The sequence below is a fragment of the Eutrema salsugineum genome, unplaced genomic scaffold, assembly GCF_000478725.1.
Source record: "Eutrema salsugineum unplaced genomic scaffold, Eutsalg1_0 scaffold_12, whole genome shotgun sequence".
NCBI classification, from domain to species: Eukaryota; Viridiplantae; Streptophyta; class Magnoliopsida; order Brassicales; family Brassicaceae; genus Eutrema; species Eutrema salsugineum.
Genome location: NW_006256895.1, coordinates 618,666 through 636,680, shown reverse-complemented (window position 1 = coordinate 636,680; position 18,015 = coordinate 618,666). Strand labels below are relative to the sequence as shown.

General features: G+C 41.8%; 3 protein-coding genes and 1 pseudogene across 3 annotated transcripts; all 4 read right to left on the bottom strand.

Moving 5' to 3' along the window:
* Positions 1-2,645: 2,645 nt before the first annotated feature.
* LOC112089270 lies at positions 2,646-6,582 on the bottom strand (annotated as a pseudogene).
* Positions 6,583-7,510: 928 nt separating this feature from the next.
* On the bottom strand, positions 7,511-8,089 carry LOC112089269 (uncharacterized protein At4g02000-like). The gene has a single exon (XM_024160340.1). The coding sequence runs from the start codon at positions 8,087-8,089 to the stop codon at positions 7,511-7,513; it is 579 nt and encodes a 192-aa protein (XP_024016108.1).
* Positions 8,090-9,491: 1,402 nt separating this feature from the next.
* Positions 9,492-9,911, bottom strand: LOC18025490 (ubiquitin-conjugating enzyme E2-17 kDa). Its single transcript, XM_024160339.1, has one exon. The coding sequence runs from the start codon at positions 9,909-9,911 to the stop codon at positions 9,492-9,494; it is 420 nt and encodes a 139-aa protein (XP_024016107.1).
* A 6,902-nt stretch (positions 9,912-16,813) lies between these two features.
* On the bottom strand, positions 16,814-17,885 carry LOC112089268 (uncharacterized protein At3g43530-like). The gene is made up of 2 exons (XM_024160338.1): positions 17,275-17,885; positions 16,814-17,225 (listed from the first exon to the last, which is right to left on the bottom strand). Exons 1-2 carry the CDS (start codon positions 17,883-17,885, stop codon positions 16,814-16,816), a joined length of 1,023 nt encoding a protein of 340 aa, XP_024016106.1.
* Between the last annotated feature and the right edge of the window lie 130 nt (positions 17,886-18,015).

Sequence of the window (18,015 nt, the reverse complement as noted above, 5' to 3'; positions counted from 1 at the left end):
TGGAGCTGAACAACAATGCTGAAGAGATCGCAAATCTGAAGGGTGTATTGGCGGGTTTAGGTTTAATTCATAGCTGAAGGGTCCAAAGCTGATACAGTTGTTTAATTTCAAGATAGTTTCATTCCCAGAATTTCATTTTTAATCTAAGTACTTATCTTATCCTTAATTTCTGAGAATTTAATTTTACCGAGTTATGGTTTGACAAAGTACACTTAGTTGGGCTAAATTATACCAATTTGTATGAGTTATTACGTAGTTAGGCCGAATTATACCAATTTCTCTCATTTGTTCGAGTTTCCCAAAGTTGCACGTAGTTAGGCCGAATTTGACTATTGGTACCAGATTTTAGGCTTTCCCAAATTTACACGTAGTTGGGCCAAATTATACCAATTAGTACCGGATTTTATAGTTTCCCAAAGTTGCACGTAGTTGGGCCGAATTATACCAATTAATACCATATATTATAGTTTCCCAAAGTTGCACGTATTTGGGCCGAATTATATCAATTAGTACCAGATATTAAAGTTTCTCAAAGTTGCACGTAGTTAGGCCGAATTATACCAATCAGTACCAGGTTTAAGGTTTCCCAAAGTTACACATAGTTGAGCAGAATTATACCAATTAGTACCAGATATTATAGTTTCCCAAAGCTAAACGTAGTTGGGCCTAATTATACCAATTTGTACAAGAACTTAGAATTTCTTAAATTTGCACGAATTATACTCATTTACACCAATTATACCACATTCTACTTTTTATGGTTTTTTCTAATTTTACGGTTATTTCACATCTTAAGGATATAGATTTGTAATACTTAGCTGAATTACAAGTCGATCTGAGTGGATCCTTACTAAGATGGTGCAGGAAGTGGTGGACGAAAAAGATGAACAACTTAAAAGGCTGATGTATGGATTTCTTCTCCAAACTCTTCGCTCAGGCTCCTAAGTTTCTCATCTTCTCATCAACCACTTTCTGTACTATCTTAGGGTTTCACGTCGAAAAGGATAAGTGAGGCAGTGCGAAGTCGTAGAGCAAAGAGGATGAGAAACTGTGAAGACTGACAAATGGATTTGAACTCATGCTCCAAAGTTCCTCATCCTCTTGTCCACGACTTCCTCAACGAGATAAGCGTTTCTCTAAAAGCAAATGAAAGGTTGGTGTGATGAAATGAGAAGGAGACTATGATATTTAACGATAAGTGGGCGGTGGTTGAATTTATTATCATTAATCTATTTAAAATAAATAAAAAAATTCATATCCAAATAATAATTATATTTAGAAAAGTTTATAACAGAAATATTCATTGAAAATACAAAATAAGGAAAAAGTACTAAAATTAATATCTATTCTCAATGTCAGACTTGTACAATTACCAAGTCTGGTAAACCATAGCATTTATTATCATTAATCTATTAAATATAAATAAAAATTTTCTTTTGCAAATAATAATTATTTTTAGAAACGTTTATAACAGAAATATTCATTGAAAATACAAAATAAGTGAAAATACTAAAATCAAAAAGACAAAAATACAAAATAAGAAAACATAAAAAATTAGGAATTCTGACGAGAAGAGAATAAAGAGATGTTACAATGAATTAAATGAAATGAAATGAGTAGTGAGATATTTAAGGAAAAGCGAGGCGGTGTTTATCATCATTAATCTATGGAAAATAAATAAACAAAACTTTTTGCAAGTAATATCTAACTACTCTTTATTGAGCCACGACTCATCGAAACACGACTCCTCAAAAAAATTCATTGAATCTATATGCTTCCTTTACTCATCCTTGACTATATATTCCTGATCTTACAGAAGAGAAATGTCGTCCTTCAAAAACACCTAACAAGAAAAGGAAAAAAAAAACACTGTACCTGATGTTGCACAATAATCATCAATCTCTGACTCGTTGATCTCAGACTCTTCATCAGATGAATTACCCATCCTACTTGCACCGTAAAAGCAAGTAAGATGGGTATTTCATCTGATGAAGAGTCAGATCAGCGAGTCAGATATTGATGATTATTCTGCAACACCGTACCTGATTGATTCATATTATGATTTCTTCTTCTGCTTATTAATTTAAATGAAGTTACTATCCATGACCATGAGAACATTGGCTTATCACGTTTCTTGGTCTCTCCACCGATTGACAATGTTCTCAACTATCGCACGAAGTAGGTATTTTAAATATTTTGTTTACTTAAACTTTTGATTACGTATCAAATTTTTTTTTTTGGGTCAAAAGAAAAACTTCATTAAATCAACCAACATCGACATCGTTTAAGAGAGCTCGAAGAGCTTCTTTAGCAAGTGCATCCGCCGCGAAATTCATTGTCCGGGGGATATAGAAAAATGACACTGAAGAAAACGACATCACCAAAAGGCGAATGTCTAAAACAATAGCATGGATCTCAGTATGAGTCTCATGCAAACGAAGGATATTCACCAGGGTCTGGCAGTCCGATAGCATTTGAATCTCCTCCACTCCTCGGTCCAGGGCTAGAAGGATGGCATCCCGGATCGCCCATGCCTCAGCTGCGAGGGAGGAAGCAACATGCCGCCGGGAACTCGCGATGCTCTGAGTTTGTTCCTCCTCATTTAGCTTGATAATAATACCCATTCCACACGACTGTGAGGCATCTTACCAAGCGGCATCGACATAACATCCACGATAGAAGGTTCTATGGGCGGGGGTGAGACAGTCATGGATGGCAGAGTAGGAGGCTTTTGTTGCTGAGCTTCTTGCCAGATCTTGGCATCTGAAAATAGCCTTAGTCATAACTTCTTGCTCGGAGAAGGTAGTGTTGGAGAAAATCCTCTGATTACGGGACGTCCAGAGATTCCAGCATATCCACGCCGGGAGGGCCGTCGCAGATAGCCCCGAAGGAGGAAGGGGAACTAGAGATCTCGCTAGGTGAAGGAAGTCGAGTACATGGACCGTGTTCAGGTGTTTCTGGTCGCGTAGGGGGGCAAGCGCCCATGTGTTCCGCGCGAATTGGCAATCTCTGAGAACATGGTAATCGTTTCAGGTGCCCTGCATACCTTACAGGCAAAGTCCACCTGAATTCCACGGTTTACCAACTGTACTCCTACCGGTAAAGCGTCAGACGCTGCTTTCTAGAGAAGATGCTTGATCTTGGGGGCAACTCGGAGTCTCCAAATATTTTGTTGCCAATTGAAATTCCTTTGTCTCTCCGGAATAAGATCAGAAGCCGTAATACCGTAGCCCGACCTGACCGTATACCGTCTGTTTTTCATTGGGAGCCATACTAGCTTGTCAGCTAGCTTAGATGCGCTGAGGGGGATAAGGCGAATCTGGTGTTCGAAGTCAGGAATGGTCTCTAGGATCCTCGTCCAGTTCCACACATTAAGGTCATGGTCAATCAGGTCTGATATCCTGAGGTCTTGTAGCTCGAGCGGTGGAGGGCCAGTTGGACAGAGTGGTTCCGACGAGCTTAACCAGGGATCATACCAAACTCGTATTGACTCTCCGTTCCCAACGAGCCACCCCATTCCTATATGGAGGACCTCTCTCCCTGCGAGAATACTCCTCCATCCGTGAGATGGATTGGAGGGTATTGAGCATTCCATGAATGGTGTATTGTGACTATATTTCCCCAGCAAGACTCTAGAAACTAGTGTATGCGGGTGGGTAATAAGTCGAGCTCTAATCTTTGCTACGAGGGCGTCATTAAACGTTCTATGTCTCGAAAACCCAAGCCGCCTGCATTTATTGGGTTCGACAGTCTGTTCCAGGAAACCCAGCTCATCTTTCGTTGGTCCACTTTGTCATCCCACCAAAACCGTGTTAGAACTGATTGAATCTGCTTACAGAGAGATTTGGGGAGTTTGAAACAGGACATGGAGTACAAAGGCATTGCCGAAATAACTGATTTGAGTAGGACCTGCTTGCCAGCAGCCGATAAGAATCTCGAGGCCTAGCTGTGAGATCTCTATCTGATACGATCTACCTGGCTCGCAAAGATATCTTTTTTCTTTTGCCCAAAGTTCTCCGGGAGGCCTAGATATTTTCCTGTGCCCCCTTCATTTTGAATTCGCAGGATGCGGTGAGCCGTGTCTCTCAAATATCGGGGGGTCTTTGCCGAGAAGGTGATCAAAGATTTAGCGAGGTTGATACTCTGGCCCGACGCCTCTTCATACCTCCTGAGAATGGACGCAAGTACCGCACAGCTGGTGGGATTTGATCTACAGAAAAACATAGTGTCATCGGCAAAAAGAAGATGGTTAACTTGCGGGCTGTTTCGTGAAACTCGAATGCCAGGCAAAGAACCATCCTCTTGCGCTTTACGACAGAGTCCTGCTAGCACCTCTGTGCAGAGAATGAAGAGGTAGGGCGAGAGGGGGTCTCCCTGTCTAAGTCCACATGAAGGAAGCACTCTTCCCTGTGGTCCTCCATTAATAAGGAAAGAGTATGATACTGTCGTAACGCGTTCCATTATCCATTTGATCCATGTGGGATGAAAACCCAGACGCTCCAGCACCGCTCGAAAGAAGTTCCACTCTATTCGGTCATAGGCTTTACTCATGTTCGTCTTAACAGCCATAAAGCATCTCTTCTTTGCTTCTGACGTCCTCAGGTAGTGAAGAGTCTCATGTGTAATCATGACGTTATCGGAGATAGCTCTGTTCGGGACAAAAGCCGACTGAGTCTCTGCAATCAGAGTTGGAAGAATCCCTTGAAGACGCTTGGTGAGAATTTTAGCAATGATATTGTAGTAGACATTGCATAGAGTAATGGGACGATAATCCGAGACTTTTCGGGGCCCTAGGATCTTAGGGATGAGGCGAATGTGAGTCTCATTCTGATGCGAGGGGAAATTTCCGGAGATGAAAAACTCTTGGATTTCTTTGACAACATCCTGCCCTATTATAGGCCATTAAATCTGTTACATGTACGGTGGTTTCGTGTGACTGTGTGAAAGCATCCGGTGTTGCGATCTCCACTCTGGAGCCAAAGGATTCGGCTCCGTTGTTTCCGAAATTGCTCCTCTGCTTTGTATGCTTGTTCAAGGGTCTCCGTACAGCGACCTATGACATCGGGGTCTTGGAGGTCTGCTGGGGCTCTTTCCAGTTCTGTCTGCGTATCAGAGATAAGTTTTGCACTGTTCATGTTCTGGGCTTTGGTCCACCTGATGATCCCCCGTCTGCAGTTGGAAATCTTAGTAAAAATTGTATCTCGTCTGAGATCCTCCAAATTTGGCCAATGAGTTCCATAATTTCTTCTTTCTCCCGCAGTCTATTGTCAAACCTGAAGATACCTCTCCTCTTGATCCTGGAATCGTCAAGGAAGGTGACCAGCGGTCGATGGTCAGATCCTTCGTATCAAAGATATTCCGATCTACCCGAGGGGAATGCTTCCACCCAAGCATCATTCAAGACGGATCAATCTAATCTCGCTCAAATGAACTGGTCGTAGTGCATGCCTTGCCATGATAGTGGATTGCCGGAGAAGTTCACATCCCATAGCCCGTTTTGGGATATGAAACTCCGAAAGTTTACAAACGAGCCCTCGTGCCTCCTTGGGCCTCCCTGTTTTTATGAATTATCTAGAATCTCGTTGAAGTCGCCTGAGAGGATCCAAGCAGACTCCCTATTTGCACCTAGTTCCGAGATCTGGTTCCATACTTCTTGTCGTCTTTGGCTTGCCAGATGACAATAAACGAAAGTAAAAAAGAAAGTTTTCGCCTTGTACTTAATTTTGGTGTCAATGAAGTTCGGGGAAGAAGATAGAATCTCCAGATATGTATCTTTCTTCCAAAACAATGCTAGACCACCACTAAGTCCAATCGGAGAAACCGTAAACCTATTATCATAACCCATCCACTAAAATACGCTGAAAACAACATCATCTTGGTTTTTTTGTTTCAGCGAGAAACATAATATCTGGGAAGAGACTCAATCTCAATTCCCTTAGGCGTCAAACTGTCAAGTAGTTTCCAATCCCTTGACAGTTCCAACAGGTTGTATCATTGAGTTGACGATGGTTTTTAGGCAACCATCAAGCCCTTACAAGAGGAAGGCACTAAGACCTTAGAGATAGAGGTAACAAGATCACTACTAGAAAGATCAACATTAGACACTACAGCAGAGACTGTCATGGTCTTCGAAGTATTTGCAGCAGGATGTTTCGCTGGATCAGCACCGAGTCTCCTCTGAGGAGAGTTCTTCTTAGTCATGATTCTGCGTTTCGACTTTGTGTTCTGGATTGGGCTTCTCGATGCTAACTTCTTTGAGGCAGACTGTGTAGTCTGTTTTACCACTGATCTGGACGCTGGTTTTGCAAGCTTCCTCTTTGGAGTAGTTTTCCTGGGAAATTCCAGGCGTTGTTTTATTGGAATTGTGTGCGGCCCCAGTCTAAAGGTTGCCAAAATCTTCTCGCCATGCAGAGGTGGAAGATCCGGGATTGTCACCTCAGAGGAGTTTTCGGATAAGGAGTGGTTCCTTTGGAATTTGCTCCTGTGTTGAAAAGAGGTCTCGATTTGGAGATTTGATTCCTCTACCTGTTTTGGAGATCCCAGGAGATCATCGTTCTCGACCCAGTCTCTGGGAGAATTCATAGAACCAATAACATTTGTAGAGGGGAGGGGATCATTATGCAGAGATCGAGGATCTTCCAGTCTTTCTAGGGCTGACGGGCGATGCCCATTATTTGAAGATGAAGGATGATCTCAGCGATTGGAAGCTGAGATATCGCGTGGATTAACAGCTGGATTACCATTAGAATCGCTTGCCAGAATTCTTCGTCTCGACGTTGGGGGTTCACGCGTAGGAGAAGCTGGAGAATCTCTGGATCGACGGTACGAAGAACCTCGGCGAGATGGAGGAGACAGGGTTCTGTTTGAAGCTTCTCTGTTCGGTGCATTTCTGCTCAGAATGTCGCGAGAGCAGTGAACAGAGTTATCTCGGGGAGAATGGTTCGCGGAGCCGCTTCGAATTAGAGGAGTTTAGGTTCTGTTCGGGGCATCTCTGTTCGGTGATTCTCGAGAGTGATGCTCAGAGTCATCTCGTGGAAGCTGGTGCAAGGAGTCTCTTCAAAAAGGTGGAGCTTGAGCTCTGAAAGCGGCCTCTCTGCTCGGAGCCTCGCGAGAGCGGTGATCAGCATCACTTCGGGAAGAAAGACAAAAATCCCGATCCTTCGGTCGATGAACTTTGCAGTAAGTTCCCTCCGAATGAGGGTGGTGATGAGGAGCTAGGTGTCCGGAGTTACGCGAGTCATCGTATCGAGGTCGGGATTTCAGTTGGGACTTCGATAATCTGCGATCATCATCCTTCGACGAGTGAGTGGGCGGGAGCGAGATCCTGTTGTCATCATATCTTCTCGGGGGGGGGGGAGCGAGAAAGCCTTTTAGGAGGTGGGTTATCAGCTCGCGGAGCCTCTCTGTCTCCTCGGACAGGGTCTCTGTCCCTTGACTTGTTGGTTTCAGATCGGTTTTGTTGCAGAGGAGGATTCACCTGTCGAGACTGCAAGTGAAAAAAGGGATCTTGTCACGATGCCTGAGGACGGCCTCTGTGATCATCCTTCTTTTGCCTATCATCTTCAAGTCTCTGAAGAGTCTGCTGACTGTTGATGTGGGTTCCTTGCAGATCAGAGTCTCGATTTTTAGTCTGGTGTGGGCAGTCTTCTTTTTCGTGGCTCAGAGGCATACAAAGGAAGCAGTGTTTCTCCAATCTGACATATTCAAATACTACAGAAACCTCTACACCTGAAGGGAATTGAATCGCCTTCCTCTTAATCAGGGGCTTCAGAGCATTGATTTCAACACGGACCATTGCTTCATCGACATCATGAGCCAAATACTTTCCCATCACATTACCAATTGCTTTAAGATTATTCTCGGTGGAGCAATGAGCCGGAATTCCATGAACTATAATCCAAAAGGGAATGGTCGATGGAAAGGCATCAGAAATTACTGGTTCCCAGCGCTGAAGCACAAACATCCACCGCTTAAAGTGAAAGGGGGCTTCGTTTAGTACTGCTTGGAGATCCTCTTCTGTCTTGGATTTGAAGTGGAACTTCTCAGTTCCTTGATCTTTCCAAACAATCTTCTCTTCCATACGTGACATTTGAGGCATAAAACCGATTAGCGCCTTTGTTCTCTGAACGCTTGGGTTGAGAACACGAACGATTAGGGTTACTTGATTTGCTTCAATGAGATCGGGGTTCGATTCATCTGGGAGGCGTATTGGAGGATCTCTGATCCAACGATGAGAAGAGGCTACATCCTTGCCTTTCTTCTCTCAAGAGTAGCGATGATTCATTGAAACGTAACGAGCCCGAGAAAACCAAAGGGAGCGTGCATAAGCGAATTAACCTGAGACAAAATAACTGCAAACTACAGTAAGGAGACGCTACGCAAACGTAAAGGACGTGAGGGGCACGTAGATTAGCACGACGGAGACGATGAACGGCGAGGGTGACGAGATCCAGCAGCTACCGTGAGGAGAATTTTGAAATCGCCTTTTGAAACCCTAAAGCACCGCATCGCTATAGATTCTAAAAACGGACAATGTTGAATTGTTGATGGCTATTTTTTTGGAAGATACGTATCAAATATTTAAAAGTAATATTTTAAATAATATTATATTGAGACGATGGAGGATGCAAGAAGAGATGGACTGGGGAATGCATAAATGACAATTCTACGAGATTATCTTTTTATTATTTCTTAATATAAGTTCTAGATTTTAAGGAGTGATGTCCTCCTTTTTCCCTTCTGTTATGTTTACTTAAACTCGTTTGGTGTTTTTTTATTTAGTTTATGCATTATAATAATTATGATGTTTTCAAACTATTTTAATTGATGTTAGTTATAAATTCTTCTGCAAAATATATATTTAGATAATTTATAGTTTATCTTGTGTTCAACTAAATATCTATTTAGATAATTTATTTATTGGTACAAGTTATAATAATTTTTTAATACTCCCAATTATTCTAGTTTCTCAAAGTTGCACGATATTGACAGTTATTGAAAATTAGGGTTTCTGACGAAAATAAAATAAATAGATGTTACAATGAATGAAATTAAATGAAATGAGAAGTGGGATAGTTAAAGAAAAGCGAGGCGGTGCTTGGTGACGTCTTCATACGTAATCGTTAATAAATAGAAATAAATGTGTCCATTTTCAATGTTAAACTGGTACAACTACCAAATCTAAAAACTACCAAGCCAAACCCTAAGTAATATTAAAGAATTTATTATTAATTTTATCAGATTTAACTACGAATTTTTGATGTTTTCAGAGACTACCTAATTCTCCATTTATTAGAGTTCTTATCAGATGTTAGAGTTATGAGGGTTTCTATTTTATCGTTAACACACCCAAAATTTTGTGAAATTTTTCAATTAATCACAAAAAACATAATAACATGATATAATAAAAATACATAATTAAAGTTCATAATAAAATAAAAAAAACCCAAAAAACAGAAAATAACATTACTAAAATTTTGTCCCGCCATGGATTAACCGGCGCGGATCCTGGTGAAGATACGCGCGAGTTCCTTATAGCGGGCCCTATCTTTCCGGTACATCACCGCCACCTCCTCCCTGACGACGTCGCCCTCACCCACCAGCGGATGCAAGAGCATCTGGGCCAGAGTCATCAACATTTGGGCCACTGAAGTCGCGATGCACCACGTATCAGACATGAGCATCGAATGGAAGATGTTGTCGCGGTCGCTCACATTGGGGTGGAAGTTGGGGGTCCAGAAGTGCACTGCAGCGGGAAAATGATGCGCAGGTTGAAGATACCCCCTTCGTATGGGTTTTCCGGCGGACCGGTGATCGTCGCCGCCCACATGTACGGGTCTTCCGCCTCCAACCCGACGGAGTATATCGGAGAAGGGTTTCGCTGGAGTTCGCTCAGGTAGCGACGCATCCATTGCTCGGGACGTGGTTCAGCCGCCGGATGAGGATTGTTTGGAATAGACGCCATTTTGTAGAGTTATTTTGGAAGTTTAGGGTTTCTTTCTCAGTGATAGTGTTGTGTTATGAAAGGTCAGGGAGTGATATTTAAGAAGAAGAAGTGATCCAGTGCATGCATTAATTGTGTCGACTCACAATAAAAATTATGCGTTTCTCTATATACGACTAGCTCAACTATCAAGCACACGCGTCGTTTTAAAAATGCTAATTTAATAACCGATTAGACAGTTACCCAACAATCAAAGAGCAACCCGATTAATATCAAACCGAAATCCTCAAACCTAATTTAATTTCAACCAATTCTTAATAACTGTAACCAAACCAATATCCTCAAAATAAATTTAAATGTGCAAACAACACGATCCCACGAGCAATTTATTTATTCAAAAATCCGAATCGAGAGCATGATAAAGGGAACATCTGAGACTATTAACTCCTAATCTTCTTCTTCTTCTCCTTCTGCACCTCCCCTTCCTGGAAAGAAACGCCAGGATGTTCCTATATGGTAACACCAGGATGTTCCTATTCGGGCAACCTTAGAGAACCGAATTATTTAATTCATACTTTTATTGTTTTTGCTTTAGCTTTTAGGGAGAGAGAGATTTGTTCTCTTGAACCCTTGTTCTTTCTTTTTCAATTTCGGTTTCTATTCTACTTCTTAATATTATGTCTTTAATTTCGTTCATTATGTCTGAGTAGTTTTATTGTTGGGATTAAGGGATTTTCGATGGGGATACATATGTTCGATGAGGATTCCATTGGCTATTGAGCCGAATCTTAGAACTTTTTCTTCTGAATTCGTTTTTACTGCATGAGAGTAGCGTCATGAACTACAATCTGATCCAGATGCTTGGTGACACGAAAGTGTTCATCAGGTATCAGATCTAGTTTGGGAGAGCAAAACAAACATAGGAGTGGAAACCTACCTATGGGCAATTTGTGAATTAGGACGAGTCTTAAACATAATGCATCTCTTCTCTTCCAAGGCCAGAGTGGAAACCTACTGGTCAGGGTTGAGAGAGATAGTTGTCTATGATCACGACAGTGGCGTATTCATACGTCTGTGACTCCAATTCGAAAAGTTTAAGCTAAGATCTTATCAATTTTACTCTCTAGCAATGTTTTGAATCGTTCGTACCCCTGATAAAACTTCCCTGAACCCCAACGCTTTCTTCTTCATTGTTTTACACCGATTTTCTTTAAAGCTTTAGCAAAACTATGACATGGAGGAAGAGCAAGCAAAGCACAACTATGAGCTTCGCAACACCAAAAACAAAGTCATGGACCTGGATTTCAAGCTTGATGACGTGGACAAAGCCCTAAACGAAGCTAAGAAGGAGTCTTATGACTTTACAGTCGAAGTTTCAGAGAAGGTGTACAAAGTCATCGACAAAACCGAAGAGCTTGACTCAACCATGGACAAAGTAGTCTATGCTCTTGATGAAGTTGAAGAAAAGGTTGAGGAGATCATGCAAGGACTTGGAGAGCATATTCCAGCAACCAAAACTAAATACTCAAGTCCAGAGAGGAAGTACATCAAGCTAGAAGACCTAGGAGACCATCCAGGAAGCAAAGGAGGAAGCAATAGCAGCAGAGCAACTCGGAGACGAATCCCCGCGGTCGCGTCGCCTCCGACCGCGGCCAGGAAGCCAGTTCCCGCGATCGTGATGGGTCTACCCGCGGCCCATGGTCGTTTCCCCGCGGTCGCGTCACCTGCAGTCAGGGCCCACCGGAAAAACGTTCCAAAACAGTCCCGTTCAGCTCATACAAGCATCTGTGGATCTGGTACACCTCCTGGGATGACTAAACCACTCCATCAACAACTGGTTTGCTCCATTAGCACCCAAAGATCTGAAGAAGAGGACAAGTCATGGCCTTGCAACATGGCTTTGTCTTGTGAAGATGAGTATGAAGAGAAATACTCTGAAGATGAAGAGTATGGGTTGTTTGTAGAAGATCCAAACGCAGGATATTCCTCAGAAGACGACTCAGGAGAAATTCAATGGATCACCAACAACATCAGTAGAGCGGAACTAATGGAGTTCAACAACGTAGTCAGGTCATTCCCTGCTCATTTAAGCTTTGAAGAAATCTGGAAACTTGGTCGTTTGCAAGTCTTTTTCAGGTACTGCAAGGAGTCTAAAGAGGATATCCATACATACTTTATGAGAGCTCGATACATGACAACACCAGAAGCAGCTGTCTATGCGATTCACCTTAAAAATCCGGAAGACTGCAGCCACTACACCAACAAAATCAGCAAGGAAAAGCTCGACGAATTCAATGATGTGGTTCGAAATTTGCCTGAAGGAATCACGTTTGCCAAAGCTTGCAAGGACTTTATGATAGGCCAATACTACTGTGAGAGCAAAGAATCAATCCCTGAGATAGAAGACTTGTTCAATCATGCCAGAAGAGGTAAACCTGTTCGAACACTTCACAAAATCGATGGTGCAGGTCAGTTTCTTATCTCTTGTTCTATTAGAGGAGAAATGTTTAAAAACGTGCTATATGATTCTGGAGCTTGTCTTAACATGATGTCCAAGGCAATTGCTTTGAGACTTGGTATTAGACACCTGCGCAGGACTAGAGCAAAGATTAGCCTAGCTGATGATTCAAATGCAACACCTCAAGGAATAGCTCATGAAATTCCTTTGAGAATAGGAGATTGCATAGTGCCTGTCGACTTCTACATTGTCGAAACGAGAGATGCAACATATCCAGTGATTCTGGGATGGTCTTTTCTAGCAACTTCCAGAGCTATAATGGACTGGCCAAACCGGAGGATTTCATTTGCTAATATCGACAAAGATGTCTTCACAGAAGCTGTTCCATACAACAGCAAGGCAGGAAAACGTTCTGCAATAGAAGAATTTAAAGAAGAGCTTTGGAGTGACGAAGAACCTGCTAAGCAAAGCAAGGAGATGTCGAAAAGACTTGTCTCAGGACAAGGTCTTCTTCATTGGAATAAGTCACGTCCAATACCAAAAGTCGAGCTAAACGACTTAAAACAGAAGCGCTTAATGGGAGGCAACCCATTTAGGTATTGTTTTCTTTAGGATTTTTCTTTCTTTTTCTTTTGATCTCTTTCTTTTTCTTAGTTTCAGGTGTTTCTTATAAAACAAAAAAGCCAAAAAAATCAAAAACCCGGAAAAACCAAAAAGAAAGATGGTACCTGACTGCTCGGCCCAGCAGGAACCAAGGAGAAGCAGGAAGAGGTCGCGATATAAACCCCCGCGGTCGCAGACGTTCTGACCGCGGGAAACCTACTGTCGGCCACGGTCGCGTAGTCCTGACCGCGGCCAAGTGCTTGATTGCCGCGGTCGTGCAGCCCCTGACCGCGGCACTTGGTCGTTGAGATCCAAACCCGACCCAAACCACCCCTTTCACCCCATTCCACCTCACCAATCACCTCCACCTCATTCATCACCTTCCACCACCTTCATCACCACCTAATCACCTTCCCAAACCCCTTCGAATGAATCCGGTTCATTTCCACCAGCATCCCGGATCCAGGTAAGTACTCTTTGTCCTTACCAATTCGATTATCTATGCATTTTTCTCATCCAATCTCGATTTTTTCACACTGAGGACAGTGTGATTTAAGTCTGGGGGAGGATTTCATCCTTTCTAACCACTTTTCTTTCATGAGTCTTGCATTATCTACACTTTTTCCATTTTCCTTAAAGTTTTTCAAAATCGGTTTTCAAAACAAAATATGTTTTAAAGGGAATGGTGAACATAAATCAATGATAGTTGACTGTGTGCCCTTAGACTGTTCCTAGTGACATGCTCATTCATGATTTAGGACTAGACTAGGCGGTAGCTAAACACATTTGAAACGAAGTACTCCAGAGGAATTTGAATGATTTCGATTTAGATGAAGGGATACACTAGCTCTGTTTTATTTGGACTTAATTTGGACTTAATTTTCTCATTGAAGCATTAGACCAGGGAAACGAATCATACATTCAGGACTCCTTTATCCTTTTACCACTCTCCGTTGATCCTGAATGGCTAGTTCATCTTTAGCTAGTTCCCCACCTTAACCAATCCTCTTTCAAACCACATGCACTCTTGTTTTCTATTGTCTTATATGCAGATAAGTGCAAAAACGTTAGAGAGAAAGAGGAACGACGCAGTTTTCAATCACCAAGGACAGAGAACTGCGATTTGCCGGAATAGTTCCCGGAAGGATTCGACACAAGAGGAAGCTCAGTTTTCCTTAGAAAAATCTCAAATTTTGGTACAATCTCGTCCTCTAGTCTCTCTCTCTTTAAAAGGCATTTCCTTTCCAAAAAAAAAAAATCCAAAAATAAGAAAAGAAAGGAAATAAAAGCCTTAGAGAGTCTAGAGAGGTCGAATTTTAAGTCCCAAGGCAACTAGAGTTTGATTTTATGGAGTTTTGGAGATTGTTTTCTGATTCCCGGAAAGAATCTAAGTCTGGGGGAACAGCTGTTTACAACAAAGGAGGAAGGATTATGCAACAACATTTGGCAAGAAGAAGTGACTGAAAACTGTGGTCATCAACAGGTCCTTATCTCTCTTGCTGTTTTGCATATTATCTTGCATCCTCCAGATCTTCAGGTAACCCGAAACACTTTAACTCCACCACTTAAATAGCCCTTTAATGCCAAACGCCGTCTACCCTGGATGATGTCTTTAATGAGAACTCACTATTGAACTTAATGAATGTAGAGAGCTAGTTGACTGAAATCAAGATTTAAATTGTTTAAGTTTTGCATGACGGAAAAAATGGACTAGTATCTCTTGTGCTTTGGTGAGAATTTTCTAGACTAAGTTGTGGATTGATGCACTATCTTTGGTCCTAATTTAGAGTTCATGTCTATGAGATTTGTGCATTTCCTATTTTTGTTTTCACTTAACCAGTTTAGGCTTTTGCTTTGTTTGAGGACAAACAAAGGTTTAAGTCTGGGGGAGTTGATAACACCGTATTTTGACCACTTTTATGGATCGTTTTGAAATACTTTTTCTATGTTTTTAATTGCTTTTAAGTACTTTTATTACGTTTTTCTAGTATTTGTAGTTCCAAGACTCTTTTCAGCTAACTTAGGGAAAAGCTTAACAAAATGGATAGAAAACCATATTTCAGCTCAGAGTCAAACCGTCAGAAGTTCACCCCTGATTGAAGGCCTTCTCACCGTCTGATCCAGCTCAAATTTGGAGACCTTAAAGATGGAAGTATCAGCTTTCCATTGCACTTTACAGCTTGGCAATCCAACGGTTCAATCAAAAGATACGCGAAGAGCAAGATGTCCCGTAAACCAGCCGGCAAGCACTTCCACCCGCGGCCAACAACCCATTCCCCGCGGTCAGAGCACTCCCGACCGCGGCCATCAACCTCCGAGCCCAAAAAGCCCATTTCTGAAGCCCACATTTGGAGAAACCCTAAGTGACGTCCAGAGAGGTCTTGAGCACTATAAATACATGTCTTAGGAACCCTAAATCGGGCAACCTTAGAGAACCGAATTATTTAATTCATACTTTTATTGTTTTTGCTTTAGCTTTTAGGGAGAGAGAGATTTGTTCTCTTGAACTCTTGTTCTTTCTTTTTCAATTTCGGTTTCTATTCTACTTCTTAATATTATGTCTTTAATTTTGTTCATTATGTCTGAGTAGTTTTATTGTTGGGATTAAGAGATTTTCGATGGGGATACATATGTTCGATGAGGATTCCATTGGCTATTGAGCCGAATCTTAGAACTTTTTCTTCTGAATTCGTTTTTACGGCATAGAGTAGCGTCATGAACTACAATCTGACCAAGATGCTTGGTGACACAAAAGTGTTCATCAGGTATCAGATCTAGTTTGGGAGAGCAAAACAAACATAGGAGTGGAAACCTACCTATGGGCGATTTGTGAATTAGGACGAGTCTTAAACATAATGCATCTCTTCTCTTCCAAGGCCAGAGTGGAAACCTACTGGTCAGGGTTGAGAGAGATAGTTGTCTATGATCACGACAGTGGCGTATTCATACGTCTGTGACTCCAGTTCGAAAAGTTTAAGCTAAGATCTTATCAATTTTACTCTCTAGCAATGTTTTGAATCGTCCGTACCCCTGAGAAAACTTCCCTGAACCCCAACGCTTTCTTCTTCATTGTTTTACACCGATTTTCTTTAAAGCTTTAGTTCAATATTGTCTTTCCTTTTTAGTTCATTTTCATTTAAGCATTAGAATATCCGCTTTTATTATTTTTAGTCATTTTCATTAAGTTTAGTTATTACGTCATTTAATTTCCATATTTTCTTTTAATATTTCGTTTTTACATTTTAAACACCCTACCAAACCCCCACTAAACCGTTTTTGTTCTAGACTTCCTTACTTTAACTTATTTCAAAGGCTTTTTGCAGGAAAAGATCCTCCTTCCCTGTGGATTCGATCCCTAAGTAATACAATCGATCAACTGTGCACTTGCGGCTATTGATTTCAATTAGGGTAAAACTTGACAACCCTCGACACACACACACATCAAGTCCAACACCCACAATCATTCGTCATCTAGTTAAATACGTTCGGACAAGCGCTGGCTCCGTCTTCTTCTTTTCCTTCTATGCCAGCTCACCTCCCACTTCTTCATTCTCTTCTTCTCCTTCATCACCTTGCTCTTCTCCTTCTTCTCCTTCATCATCTTGTTCTTCTCCTTCCTTCTCTTCTCCAAGACCTTCTCTTGGAATTTCCGCTTTCACATAAGATTCAACGTACTTCAATCTATTATCAATGCCATCGATGAGGTCTCTCATTTAGAGGAACTTCTCATCCATACTCCTCTCAACCCTTGAATCTGGTCCACAATCCCACTCGGCGCCAGAGATTTAGAGGAGGCATTCTTCGCTGGTTCAACTCGATTTTTTTTCATCGTCCAAGCTCATATCCTTCCAGAATATCGGCTTCTCATCATCAATTATACAACTCGTCCAATTATCAGGAATTGTATCACTGTTATCGGGGTCTTCATACCTTTCCATGATACCAGCTAACATATCTTCCTCATCAGCAGATGGTTGCAAGATACTCTGGATATCTTTGGTATTACCAAGTGTTTCGTAGAGGTCCGACAGAGGAAATCCTATGAGAGTGAATGGTCTGAACTTGGTCTTACACATCCGAGGACACCCTATGTCTGCTCCTCTAGCTTCTTCTCTGTATGTGTCCTTCAGATAAGGTATTGCTTCAAAAGTTAGCAACTCCAGGGGAGTAACAAAGCCAGGAAATGTCCAAGAATCAGTTTCGACGATCCCATTGAAGTGCCTTAATGTATGATTAATTTCCTTGAGATTCACATCAAATGAATACCTACCCCCAAGGAAATGTTCTACACGCATCGAGATCTTCTACAATCCTCAAGAAAAAAGGGTCTACCGAGGGAGCTCCCTTCCCAGTCTTAGCCTTACCACCTAACACGCTTGCAAGAAAGTACAAAACACATATTCTTAAGCGATCAGGACCACCACACATCTTTTCAAGCTTCTCTTTAACAACAGCAAGTGATGGGACAGTTCCTTTCTTAAAATACTTCTCCTTAAAATCACTGCTGCCCATCTTCTCATAATTCTTTGGATAATCATGACAGTCTAATCCAGATATGAGTCCATGTTCCTTAAGCGAATACCGAATTGGAACTCCATTAACAACAAACCAACACTTTCTCCTCTTGTTTGTCTTTCCTGTGCGTAGAAGGAGCATCCATATCCCTTGAGTCTTATGGGTTGTATCCAAATACATGGCCTTGTGCATATGCCAGAAGTGCTTGAATTGAGGATGCTCGCTAAACCATCTTAGCTTCTCCGGTCTCAGCCCCAGAGATGCCGACTCCAGATTCTCCACTGCTTTGTGGATCCAACACTGAGTACCTAACTTTATTGCCTTGTTGTATTGATTTGGACTAAAATACATACTCAGCGGTTGCATTGCCGGCTGGTTTTCCTCATCATTACGCGTTGCTCATTACACGCTTGCTCCTCAACCTCATTACGAAAGCGTAATGGCTTCCACAGCGTTAATTGAAGCGACTCACTATCTCCTCCGAATGATGCCATTA

What these genes read in the sequence shown, in the direction of transcription:
- LOC18025490 (XM_024160339.1), bottom strand. Translation starts at nt 9,911, where the DNA reads ATGGATGCGTCGCTACCTGAGCGAACTCCAGCGAAACCCTTCTCCGAT.
- LOC112089269 (XM_024160340.1), bottom strand. Translation starts at nt 8,089, where the DNA reads ATGTCACGTATGGAAGAGAAGATTGTTTGGAAAGATCAAGGAACTGAG.
- LOC112089268 (XM_024160338.1), bottom strand. Translation starts at nt 17,885, where the DNA reads ATGCAACCGCTGAGTATGTATTTTAGTCCAAATCAATACAACAAGGCA. An exon ending in TGTAGAACATTTCCTTGGGG is followed by an intron (nt 17,226 to 17,274) that starts GTAGGTATTCAT and finishes TCATACATTAAG; the next exon opens with GCACTTCAATGGGATCGTCG.